This window comes from Sceloporus undulatus, chromosome 4 (assembly GCF_019175285.1).
Source record: "Sceloporus undulatus isolate JIND9_A2432 ecotype Alabama chromosome 4, SceUnd_v1.1, whole genome shotgun sequence".
In the NCBI taxonomy this organism is placed as follows: domain Eukaryota; kingdom Metazoa; phylum Chordata; class Lepidosauria; order Squamata; family Phrynosomatidae; genus Sceloporus; species Sceloporus undulatus.
Genome location: NC_056525.1, coordinates 44781494 through 44794931, shown reverse-complemented (window position 1 = coordinate 44794931; position 13438 = coordinate 44781494). Strand labels below are relative to the sequence as shown.

General features: G+C 39.9%; 1 protein-coding gene across 1 annotated transcript in view; it reads right to left on the bottom strand.

Moving 5' to 3' along the window:
* PPFIA4 (PTPRF interacting protein alpha 4) overlaps nucleotides 1-13438 on the bottom strand; it is a 188462-nt gene that overhangs the window by 13163 nt on the left and 161861 nt on the right. Inside the window, 1 exon segment of the mRNA XM_042464276.1 lies at nucleotides 12497-12565. Coding sequence (XP_042320210.1) covers nucleotides 12497-12565 — 69 coding nt within the window.

Here is a 13438-nt window from a genome sequence, read left to right as displayed (position 1 = left end):
AGCAAATCTTGATTTTGCTATTGCATATAAGCAGCACCATTTGACTATGCCATTGTATAATGGGATTTCAGCATCCATGGATTTTCATATCCATGGGGGGGGGTGTCCTGGACCCAAACCCCAGTGGATGCGTAGGGCCCACTGTATTTGCATATTCCACTACCCCATTCAGCTAAAGGCTGAAGATCTGTTTAAACAGGAATGATTTTGGCTGCTGGAGAAAAGAGAGCAGGAAAGGGGCCTTGGGAGAGAGTGTCATTGCTCCCTCCCCTATTCTCACCAGATGAGCCTGTGCAGGTGGTGGAACAGAGAGAAAGTCCTCTCTCAAAAATCTTAAAACTCATGATTAATCCACACATAGAAATAATCTACTTTAACTGTTATGGCTTAATTTTATGGAATTCTGGTAATTGTAGTTTGTCGTGGCATTAGAGTACCCTGACAGAGAAGGCTAAATCTCACAAAACTACATTTTCCAGAATTCTATAGCATTGATCCATTACAATTAAAGTGGCATCAACCTGGATTATTTCACCAGTGCAAATGCAGCCTCAGGTGGGCTCATATGGGGAAATATAGGCTTGCGCAAGGTTGGACCAATACACTGCACTGCTCAAACAGCATCCTCATTCATTCAAGTCAAGACACAAAGCTAACTGTTATTGTGGTAGAACAGTCAAAAAAATCCCACAAGCACCTCCCCTTTTTCTCTCGCATTAATAATAAAATAATAAACTGTTTATTTATAGCCCGCTTTTCCTGGGAGATCAAAGCAAGTTACAACAGAGTACTACACAATGTACAATCTACAAACAGTATTCATATAAAAACCACAACAATACATCAGATTAATTAAAACAGAGTAAAAAGTTACAAGGTTAAAGCAACAATGATGTTCAGTGAAATCACTAACCATCAAAAACGTCTTCATTACACCCCAAATCTGCTTCCTGTGGCAGTAGCATCAGTCTGCCCAATGAAGGGCTGGTCCTGGTCCTGAGCAAACCCTGCCAATACTTTCCCTATATTTTAAAAAAATATTTGTCTCTCATCTATACAGAGGAGCCCTGTTGCAAATTTTTTCTCTAAATATTTGCCCCTTTTTTGTTTGTGGCAGCTGCCATTCCCTCCCAAAATGCCCTAGAAAGACTGCAAAGCATCTGAAAAGAAAAGGAAAGGAAAATTTAAGTATAAAATGAGCTGTGCTACTGTTTCTACTACTATGAACCCCACCCCTGAAAAACTTCATTTCCCTAAAGTAGTCACTCCCGCCGCCCATAAATAAGGTGTAGTATTACCTGAGGCCATTTGCACAAAAGCCCTAGAAGCAGGTATAGGACAGTGTAAAGCAGAGGTCTCAAGCATGCTTTTATTGCAGAGGGCAAAAATGGCAAGTTTGTATACAGTAAGAAACTGTTCATCTCTTGTAAAACACACACAGACCTACGTTCTAACATATTTCTTTCTCTCTTGTTTTACCAAAGTGTCTGAGGATAGGTTCTTATGTAGTATGAAGATGTGTCAGGATATCAGAGCTTTCCCCCATAGGCAGGTGGTGGTGGTCTTGGATGTCTCAAGTTTAAGGTAGAAGCCGACAGGCCATCCTTGGAGGAAACTGGAAATAGCCACCCAGAAGACTCTAGCTAAACTCTTTTTTGTTCAAAACCTAAGAGGTTGTGTGATCTCTCCACCTCAAACCATATGTAGTATGTACTCAAAAAGTGACTTAACCAATGGACAAAAATATTGTCAGTATAACATACTGGAAGATAGGCACTGAGTAAAACAGTCATTTAGGCATGGAGGGAAAAGATTCTTATCCAGAGGCAAACTAGAAAAATTGATTTTAAAAAATCCAGTCTCAAGAGATCAATATACAAAGACATGAAGTCTAAAAAACAAACAAACCTCTCCCTCCTAAAGGAATGGGTGCTAGACATGTGTTAGTAGGCTTCAGAAGTCAAAATATCAATTTCCAAAATCAAATCTAGGAGATCTAGGAAGCATACATCTAGCCTCCCTAGGTTCCACAAACTTGCTGTCGGAGAAAACATTAAGACCAAGAATTTATCCTGAAACAATAAACTCCTTGTTGGAAGGATATCATAAAGAAACTCTCAGGGAGCTGAGGTTCTATCCATTTAACATGATTTTTAAAAAGAAAACAAAAACCCTTTCACCCTCTTGACTTAACGGAGCAATTTAATATGTCTTAGAGTACAGTGGTGCCTCGGGTTACGAAAATAATTCGTTCCGCGGCCGCTTTCGTAACCCGAAAAGCCTTCGTAAGCCGAATTGCCATAGGCGCTAATGGGGAAAAGCCGCGATTCCGTGCGAAAAAGCCGAAAAAAGCACCAAAAGTTTTTTCGTAACCCGAAAAAACATTCGTAACCCGGAACAATAATTCCCTATGGGATTTTTTCGTATCCCGAAAATTTCGTAAGCTGGGTATTTCGTATCCCGAGGTACCACTGTATCTATGAGATCAGGTTTTCTAAGATGCCAATCAGTAAACTGAATTTTAAAAAGTGTTCCATTTTCATACTAAATGAAGTTGATTTGCACTTACTATAGTCAAAAGCACACTGCAGAAATAATCCAGTTTGAGACCGTATTAACTGTCCTGGCTCAGGGCTATGGAATCCTGGGAATTGTAGTTTATCATGGCACTAGAGCTCTCTGACAGAGGTGACTAAATGTCTCACAAAACTGCAGCTTCCAAAATTTCCTAGCATTGAGCCAGGGCAGTTAAAGTAGTCTCAAACTGGATTATTTCTGCAGTATGTTTTGGTCTATGTTACCATCAGGACAAAATATGGAGAAGCAGAATGGTTTCCAATCAGCAAGAGGGTCAGGCATGACTGCATTTTACCAACCTATCTGTTTAACCTGTACACTGAGCAAATCATATGTAAAACAGGATTAGACTCAAAGGAAGGGACGTGAGAATTGGAGGAAGCAACATCAAAAATTTAAGGTATGTAGATGACACCATATTACTAGCAGAAAATAGCAAAGACTTTGCAAAATTACTGAGGAAAGTCAATAAAGGAAGTGCAAAGGCAAGTTTACACTTGAAAACAAAAACAATGACCACAGATAACTTTAAAGTAGACAATGAAAACACTGAAATAATTCAAGATTTTCCATATCTTGTCTTAGTCATTAATCAGAATGAAGATGACTAGGACTTGGAAGGAAAGCTATGAAGGAACTAGACAAGATCCTGAATTGTAAAGATACTAAAGTTAGGATTGTCCATGCCACTGTATTTCCAATTTTTATGCATGGTTGTGAAACCTGGACAGTGACGAAAGCTGAGAGGAAGAAAATCAACTTGAAATGTAATCCTGGAATAGAGTTCTACAAAGACAAAAAAAAATTGCGCAAATCAAGCCTGAATTTAGATAGCTGGGTATGTTTAGCCTGGAGAAGAGAAAGTTCAGTGATGATATTTGAAAGGATGTCATACTGAAGATGGAGTAGCTCCAGAGAATAGGATCCGGAGCAATGGATTCAAACTAAAGGAAGATTGCACCTCAACATTAGGAAGCACTTCTTGACAGTAAGAGCTGTTCGATCGAACATGCTCCCTTGGAAGATGGTGTAGTCTCCTTCTTTGGAATTTTTAAACAGAGGCTGGATGGCTATTTGTTGGGGGTGTTTTGATGGATTATTCCTGCATGGAAGGGGATAGGATTTGGTGGCCCCTGGGGTCTCTTCCAACTCTATGATTTTAACTCTCCCTAGAAGCCAGGATGACTATACTGAAACTATTGATCTTTGGACATATGAGAAGACATGACTTACTAGAAAAGACAATGCTTGGTAAGGTAGAAGACAGAAGAAAAAGAGGAAGATCTCATAATAGATGGATAGAATCAACCAAGGATGCCATGGCCCTGTGTTTGCAAGACCTGTTGATGACAGAGTGACTTGGAGGTCTCATTCACAGGGTCACCATACGCTAAAGTAAACTTGACAGCAGCTAACAACAACAAATATTAGCATCCATTAAGGCTACTTTTTGTGTTGATGGTTAGCAAAACAAATCCAACCCCTTTAAAATGGACTCCGGGCAAGCCAAAGGGGTTAAACATTAGGAATATCATGGTTGATATTCACTCATATACAACACCCTCAATTTTAAGAGATATTGAAGCATAATCCAAAATGGTGGTCTTAACATCAGAATCTCTGCTGTCTGGTTTACAATTAAAACAGATTGGCTTAATGAAGAACATGGCTGGAGAACTCTCTCTTTAGTAGGCATTCTTAACCATTTGGACCCTTATCAGAATGTCACAAAAACGATGGAACCCCTCCCCAGGAACCCCCCAACACACAATTTTCAAAGTACAGTAACAGGAAGACAATAACATTAAATAGTTCTTTAGTTTTGTGTCCAGTTTAGAGACACCCTAAAGCCAACTTATGGACTCTCTAGGGGTTCATGGACCACAGGTTTAGAATGTATGCTCTGTAGTGATGCCAGAGTTGTGGAGATCTCTCTCCAGGGAGTCTGTTAAGTTCTTGTCTTTCCCTTTTCAGACTATGCTTCAAAAATGTTCTTACTTCAGAAAATGTTTTATAATCTACCCATGTTTTTGCTGTTTTACTATGTTCTGCTGAATTTTAGTGTTATACACTCTTATTTGTGTGCATAAATGGTGTCTTGAAAATCTTCACCTTGTTCAAGGAAAGAGAAATTGGGAAGACCATTTAATCAGATTTATCATGGGTAGGAGAAAAATTCTAACAGGTTTCTTATAGAGGCCCAGCACACTGCTAGTGGCAGTAGCTTCATGCTTTCCCCACTAGGACTGAAGCAGTATCTGCACTGCAGAAATAATCCATTTTGACAGAACTTTAACTGTTATGCTCCATCCTATGGAATCTTGTGATTTGTAATTTAGTGAGATATTCAGCCTTTGCTGTCAGAGTGCTCTGGTGCCACTCCAGACTCCAAATCCCAGGATTCCATCGCACTGAGCCATGGCAGCTAAAGTAATGTCAAATTGGATTATTTCTGCAGTGTGGATCCAGTTTGAGATTATAAACCCAAGAAAAGAGGCTGATTGCATTTAAACTGCACTAGAAGTCTTTTTGGATAAAGAACACAGTAAAATGCTTTAATTTTTTAAAAGTGTGAGTTTAGGTGTTCGTTTTGCTGCAAGTGGCAGGAGCAGCAATTCTGTTGGCAGCCAGATGATTATTTTATACCTCTTGACCAAAACAGAAAGTAAAAACAGTAAGTAATATTCTGAAAAACTATGGGATCAGAAGGGGGAATCTGCTCAGCTGTACTCACAAAGACTGCTACCAAACTGCAGAAATAATGCAGTTTGTCATCACTTTAAATGCCATGGATCCATCCAATAGAACCCTGGGATTTGTAGTTTGTTGTGACACCAGAGCTCTCTGAGAGAGAAGGCTAAATACCTCAGAAATCTACAAATCTCAGAATTCCATAGCATTGAGCCATAGTAGTGAACATGGTGCCAAACTGCATTAATTCCACAGCATAGCTGAAGCCGGTGCTTCTACTGAAGTAAGCTGCTTCAAAAATTGAGTTTTAGATCATGGTATACAATGTTTCAATAATAAAGACTAGGATAATAAAAACATGTTTAAAAAGAATCACCATTTTAGATTAAAATTGCTATTTCCTTATCTTTCTTAATTTGCTGTGAATAGCTCACTGAAGGACTGTCTTCTCAAAATGTATTCTCTCAAGTAGAAAGCTTCCTGAGTGTTCCAGAGTTGGGGGCTATTGGGATTAGACCTTTTCCAGTCAGTGCATCCAGGCTCTGAACCTTTTGCCCATAGAATCATAGAGTTGGAAGAGACTGCAAGGGCCATCCAGTCCAACCCTTTGCCATGCAGGAAATCTCAATCAAAGCATCCCTAACAGATGGCCATCCAGCCTCTGTTTGAAGACCTCTAAGGAAGGAGACTCCACTACACTCCGAGGGAGTTTGTTCCACTGTCGAATAGCCCTTACTGTCAGGAAGTTTCTTCTAATGTTGAGGTGGAATCTCTTTTCCTGCAGCTTGCATCCACTGCTCTGGGTCCTAGTCTCTGGAGCAGCAGAAAACAAGCTTGCTCCCTCCTCAACATGACATCCCTTCAAATATTTAAACAGGGCTATCATATCACCTCTTAACCTTCTCTTCTCCAGGCTAAATATCCCCAGTTCTTTAAGTCGTTCCTCATAGGACATGGTTTCCAGACCACCATTTTAGTTGCCCTCCTTTGGACACGCTCCAGTTTTTCAACATCTTTTTTAAATTGTGGTGCCTAGAACGGGACACAATATTCCAGGTGGGGCCTGATCAGAGCAGAATAGAGTGGAACTATTACTTCCTTTGATCTAGACACTATACTTCTATTGATGCAGCCCAGGGAAGTCCATCTTCCTCCTTCTCTGATGGTCTTCTGTCATTATGTGAAAGCCTTCAGATTTGCTTGACTAAAACTTGCTTACTTTACTAACCATTCATCTGCTGCTGTTTCTCTCTCTCTTTTTTCTCTTGGAAAGAGGTCCTTTATGTATATGTAATGTACTGTTGCAACTCAAAATATTTCCAGAAGGCTCCTGAAACTGAACAGTTAGAAGGCACTGTGCAGGTAACCCACCTTTTTCGCCTTAATGGATTTTTCATAGTAAGAAAAAAGCCCATACCAGGGATGGAAAAACAAGGGTGAAAACAGTAAGTGAATGTAATTGTCTTTAGCACCTGTGAAATTTCAGTGAATGGCACAGGATAGTGATGTGATAAAAGATTTGTCTGGATCATCAGGTCATGCATTTTAATTGTATATTTTGTTATGTTTCACTTGTTTTGTTAGCCATTTTTTGAAAGGCAGGATATAAATGTTTTAGATAAAACTCTTGCTTCTGTTGCACTAATGATGTGCTACATTATCATGTAAGTGACATTTCTACTCTCTGTTCCATGATGAAATCTTAGTGTTCAAGTCAGAAGTAGGGGTTGCGTAGCCCTTCTGATATTGCTGGACTGCATGTTACAACAACCCCAGCAGCAGGAATGTTGGGAATTGCAACAACATCTGGAAGGCAGTATAGTTCCCATCTCATTTAAAGTTTGACACTGTGTGTGTAACACTGCCATATTACCTTCAACCTACACATGTTCACTATTTTCCTTCAGCTTGTTTCAGTAACAGAATGGTGTTCTTTGATCATACTAAATATGTATCTCATACAAAATGCTATTCTCCCCCTCACAAAACAAATCAATGGCTCCCCGCCCCCAAGACTATAGGATTTTGCTATGACAGAGATCACTTTCTGTTTATTTTATTTAGGTATTTCTAACATGTTTTTTAAGGTTAAAGCCTTCAAGGAATGGTTTACAACAGCTGTGATAATATAAATAGTTTGAAAATCAATAAATATTCAGTCAAACTCCTCTACATCAGGGTGAGCAACTGTGGAAGGCTACAGAACTGCATTGGTCTCCTGCTAGACCTCAGAGAGCCTCATCCTCTGCTTCCACATGCTCTCTAGATAAGCAGTTCCCAACCTGTGCTCCAAGGAGACCTTAGAGCTCAGGGTGCGCTTCCCAGGTGCTTCCCAGCCACTCCAGGAAAATGAAAGAAAGAAAAATTGAATGAGGTTAAATAAGTATATACTCTTATATATACACTCATCATTCCACATTTGTGGCTGACTTTTATGGATTTGATTATTCACAGATTTTATTAATATGTTCTCTTTAGGAATATCTAGGTCCACCAGCCAATTCTATGGTCAACTTTAACCAAAAGTCACACTGAAGGACCTAGAGATTAATTTAGGCCTGTTACAGACTGCCAAAATAAAGCTGCTTCGGGTCTCTTTGGAGGTATGCTGTTTAAATGATGCATGCATCCTAAGAATCCGGAAGCTGCACCAAAGCTGCACTCCAGTGCTTAGGAATGGAGTGTGGCTCTGGCGTGACCTCCGGACTCGTAGGACCCATGCATCATTTAAACAGCATACCTCCAAAGAGACCTGAAGCAGCTTTATTTTGGCAGTCTATAACAGGCCATAGAGAACATTCCATTAGGCATTTGTAGCTCCTCCAGTGCAATTCTAAGGTCAATGACTAGCACATGTTGACCACAGAGTTGTGCTGAAGCACCCAGAGATTCCTAGAGAGGTGTTCTCTCAGGTAAAAACATAGTGTTTTTGTTGTGTTTTTTCCACATTCATGGGGTTCCTGTGCCCTTGACCCCAACAAATATGGAGGGATGAGTGTACTCCTTCATGCCATTAACTTGTAAGATAGGGTAGGCCTCTTAGGGGCTTCACCATAGAAATATGGGCTCTGCAAGTCAAAAAGTTTGGGAATCCCTGCTCTTGAAGGTATGGGAGCATTTTTACCATATTTTCAGATTTTCCTGGGCCATTTTAGGACTAAGAGAGCCCCTTTTTAAACACAGTGTATGAAAGTAACCTGTTCATGCCCTGCTTAAAAAAAAAAAAGAAGCTTTTCTAGAGTCAAATTAATCCAGGTTCCCGCCATGTGGTGAAAATACCACCATGCCCCCAGAAGCCTGGAGGCCTCCATATATGGTGAAAATGTCTTCCCCCACACCTCAAAAACTACTGTGGGGCATTTTGAGCAAGAAATATAGACTCCCCCCCCATGAAACTCTGGGGGGGGGGGGCACAAGCAGCCTGTTGGTTACACTTTGCTCACTCTTCTCCTACATGTTCCCTTAGTGTCTCCCTGTTCTAATGTTCCAGGATACAATCATGTTAGAGAAGTTTGGGCAGTGGAGAACAAAAATCTGGAGTGGATCATCTCTGAGATTTTTTGAAGATGTTTGCTATGGTGCACAGGCCTTAACAAATTAGAAACAGATGAACATAGGTCTTTGAGATATAGGATTCATCTCAGGTTCCATGTCAAACAAGAGCTGAGGAGTAAAGTGCCAATCAAGGCATAATACATAATGCTGCCACTCATATCTTAGCCTGACTTGGAACTCATTCCATTGGAGCCCACTGGCTGCCTGGGTGGAGAGAGCTGCCCATGACCTTACGAAAATTTCTTAACTGAGCTGTCTATTCTGTAGCTCCAGTGGTTCACCATATACACAAAAATCAAAGGAGTTCTGGGTACTGCTACAAATAGAAATTTGAAGACAATGTCGATTTGCAAGTTATACTACCCTCCCCCCTTGTCTGGCAACTCAGTTTTCTCTCCCCAATCCTTCCTTCTGATGTAGCACACTGCCTCTCTGATACACTTATTTATCTTGACTACTGGAAATGACTGAAAGCTCAGCAATGCAGTTGCTGAAAGAGATGCCAGACTAATCACTCCCTCTCAGAGCTGAAATTTGGTTGGTGGGGGGAAATGTATCAACTCAGAGAGTATGACGAATCTTCCCTTCCTCATATTCTTTGTGTTTCTACAGTTGCTCCCCAAAATATCTCACCCACCACAGTAACATACTGAAATCAACTGCAATTTACTGGACTAAGTATTAAATTCATATTGGCCAAACACAGGCTTGCTTATTTTCAAAAGGTATACATTCTCCCCCCAGCAATGCTTCTAGGGTGTTTACCAAAAGTAAGTACAACAGCAAATTACAACAATGTTACATTCTGGGGCAATAATAATGTTTAAACCTGGCACCAGAAACAAAATAATACTGGTGCCTGCAAAATTTCAGGTTGGAATTCAAATATGATTTACATACACAAGTCCTCCTTTTTTGGTTAGTAGTACCATTGGTCACTTTGTGACAACCATTCAGAACATCCACTTCCATTCCTGAAGAGGAGACTGTAAGTTTCTTCAGTTATTTGAATGGATACCTACCAGTAGAGTGAATTCCAAGAGACCACTGTACTTACCTATACATCACTATCTCAAAAGATCTGATGTCACAGAATCCAATGTATCAAAACTGGCTGAAATCTCACTATATAATGAAAAATTAAATATGCAAGCTTCTTTTTCTGCTCTATATTTGTTCCCTACCCTCCATAACATTTTTTAAACCTGGTGTAGGAAAAATACAAGAGCCAGCTTGGCGTAGTGGTTTGAGGATTGGACTACAACTTGGGAGACTAGGGTTCAATTCCCTGCTAGACCATGGAAACTCACCAGGTAACTCTGGCAAGTCGCACATATTCAGCCCTAGAACATTCCTCAATAGGGTTGCCATAAGCAAGAAATTACTTGAAAGCAAACAAGAACAAAGGGGAAAAATACAGAGTCCATTCTATCATATGTCCAATTAATATAAGATAAGAGGTTCATAAAGGGCAATCCATTTTATTAGTATATAATTATCACAGGGATATTTGTGTTTAGAAGCTAATGGGCAAAAGTTGCCAAATGTGTACAACTGTGACAGAACACAGATAATATTTTTAGAGATGATGGTACATACATTTGTCATTCGCTCTCTCATAAACCTTGGAAAATATATCCGAACAGACAAACCAAAATAAAGCTGCTTTGGGTCACTTTGGAAGTATGCTGTTTAAATGCTGCATGAATCCTAAGAAGCCATCCTAAGGACTGGAGCACGGCTTTGGTGCAGCTTCTGGCCTTTTAAGATGCGTGTGTCATTTAAACAGCATACCTCCAAAGTGACCCAAAGCAGCTTTATTTTGGTCTGTCTGTTCGGGCCCATATATTAACAAGTCTCCAGCAGAAGCATATCTTTAGGTTCCATTCCCAGGATGCCATTTTGTGGTGCCTGAAACTTGCCAAATATTTCACCAAATCCCCATATTCAAATAAAATGTGTGTGCGTGTATACACACACACACATAAATTCAGCCCAATTTCAGATTCAACCCACACAAACTACATAAAGTATGTTGTGTGGTTCGGTTCCCCTTACCACTCATTACTTTCCACAATCCAGAACCTCCAAGAAAATTGTTGAAAACACCTTTTTGCTGGATTCTGAAACCAGAAGGATAATGCTACCACTTCCAGTCCAAGGAGGCCTGTCCAAGGAGGTGATTCTATCCCCTTTTGCAGATGCCTGCCCCTTGACTATATCTTCATGAGACACACATGCTTACTTTTGCTCTTGGAATGCTACTATGCATATTATAGGCATTTTTTTTTTAAAAAAAAATTACATTATTCTGTCCCATGGCCCATTTTGGTGGCATAATAACTCCACTCCAAAATAGCTGCTTGCTTAGATAATCATTTAGATGTGTAGTGGAATAAAAAGAAATAAAGGAATAAAAGGTATGTTAAAATTACTCCAAAATATGGAACTCATTCAGGAATTGGTATCCTTTCTGTTTGAGCCACTAATTTCCACAAAGATTCAAGACTCAAAAGGATTCTGCATAGCCTGTGTTGGGCTGGGCTACTGTCATATATAGTTTGGCACTTGGATGATTGACAGAATAGTATCTTCTATAGTTTCAAAATATTTCAGAAGGCACCATGTCTCCACCTCCCACCTTCCCTCTCTCCATTAGGTTCCACAAAAACTGTGTTGATATTTTTTCAATCAGATAGTCTTGTATGTATAGCAAGATATTTGCACATTTTGAAATTAAAGAAACTCTTCAATATATTTCCAGTCCAGTGTTTACATTTATTGACTGACTAATACAAATAACTTTGGTACATCAAGCAGTGTGACACTGATTCACAAAGCATACAAATGATTTTCCTCCAGAGTAGTTTGACTGTGAAAACTTGCTTCTGTTACAGTAGTAGGACACTTTATTTCATTCTTGACAAAGGAGAGCAGCTCCACATCTCATGGGATTTGATTCACAGGAGAAATGATAACGGAAAGCTACGAGGTCCCAGCTGAAGTCAGAAGTGTCTCCAACATCACTGGTCTTCAGAGCTTTGTCCAGAGTAGTTTAAAAACATATGGTTGCTACTACTTCTTAGGGAACAAACTCCATAGCCCACCGACCAAAGTTTTGTCTACAGACAGACTTGTACCATTTTGACTAGTGGATTGAATGTAAATGTATGCAAAACCATATGACTGCTGAGATTTTAATCATGTTTATCTGAAAGAGGTGTAAGCTAAAACTAACACAGGGACATCCACACAGGGATGCTTTATTTATATAGTATTTCCTAAAAGAACAGGTTTGCTGGAGATAATGCCCTAGTTCATGACATCAAGCAGAGTTCCCTTGTAGATTAAAAAAAGAAAAGCAAACAGTATGGGTTCTGTTTAGCACCAATCCTTCCTCTTACAAGAAATGAAGAGATGGCCTCTGCTGTAACTCTTCCTCACCATGCAGTTTTGTAGCCATATCTGTTTGCAACCTGGAATCTCCCTAGCTTAGCATATCCATTCTCACTTTTCCTACACAGAAATTGAGCAAGGTGCTGTTCCTTAAGTGCAAACCCAATCCTATTTCCAGTATTCCATTTGCTTCACCGGTTTCTTAGCTGATCGTATGAGCCCAATATTTATCAAATTCCCAGTATGATTTAGTCAGAGGATAGTACTTTGTACTCACATCATCAAGCCTCCTATCAGTGCCCAAGGCAAGCAGGTTGTTGAATTCTCTCTCCATCACCTGCCGTGCCTGAAAATAACATCAGATAAGCCAAAAAACAGTAATATATCAAAAGGAAATAATCCTGAAAACTGCTGTAGCACCATCTGACGTATCTCACATTTATTTACAAAAGAATTCGCATATGGACTTTCCATTTCAATGATACATAGTATAAGTCAATTACAGTATAATCATCATTCTTCTATGAAAGAAATAAGAATGAATTAAATTTCTGGGTGACCTTTCAGGGAGCAAACAGGAGAGGGTCATTTACTTTCATGCCTTGAACATAGCCTTCTCAGAGCATGAACTGGCTGAAATGAGAAACAAAATACTAGACTACATAGATCATTTGTTCATTTAATTAAAATGTTCTGACCTGTTTCACTGGTAGGAATCAAACAAGCAAGGAAAGATGAGAGGCCAAGTACTATAATCAGCAGAGGAATGGAGAAGAGGGGAAAGCAGAGAAAAGGAGGAAGCACAACTTTGTTTCCAAGTTGCTATGCCTTCTTAGTACATTCAGGAGTAGGGTGGGGTGCTCAATCAATGTCGCTGCTTCAGTTTCCCTCACAAAAGCAGTACAAAGAAGACCTAGGAAAAATGGTGGCTAGGAAAGAAAAGCAGCTGTGGTGATGGTAATGAGCAAGTGTTGCCATCACCAGCTATGCCTGCAGAGCGCTTGGAGGGGGAAAAGAGGTGTCTCCCCTCCAGTCACTGCTTCCCCACCAAAGATAGTTCAGTTGTTGATATGGTGAATGCAAAAAAATGATAGCTTGTCTGTCTTTGTGCTAGTTCCCCCTCTTTGTGGTAGTTTGATGTTTGCCAGTCAAATAGGTCTGAACTTTTCAAAAAAGGAATGAAGGAAGGGACATTTTACATCAGGCTTTACTCTTTAAC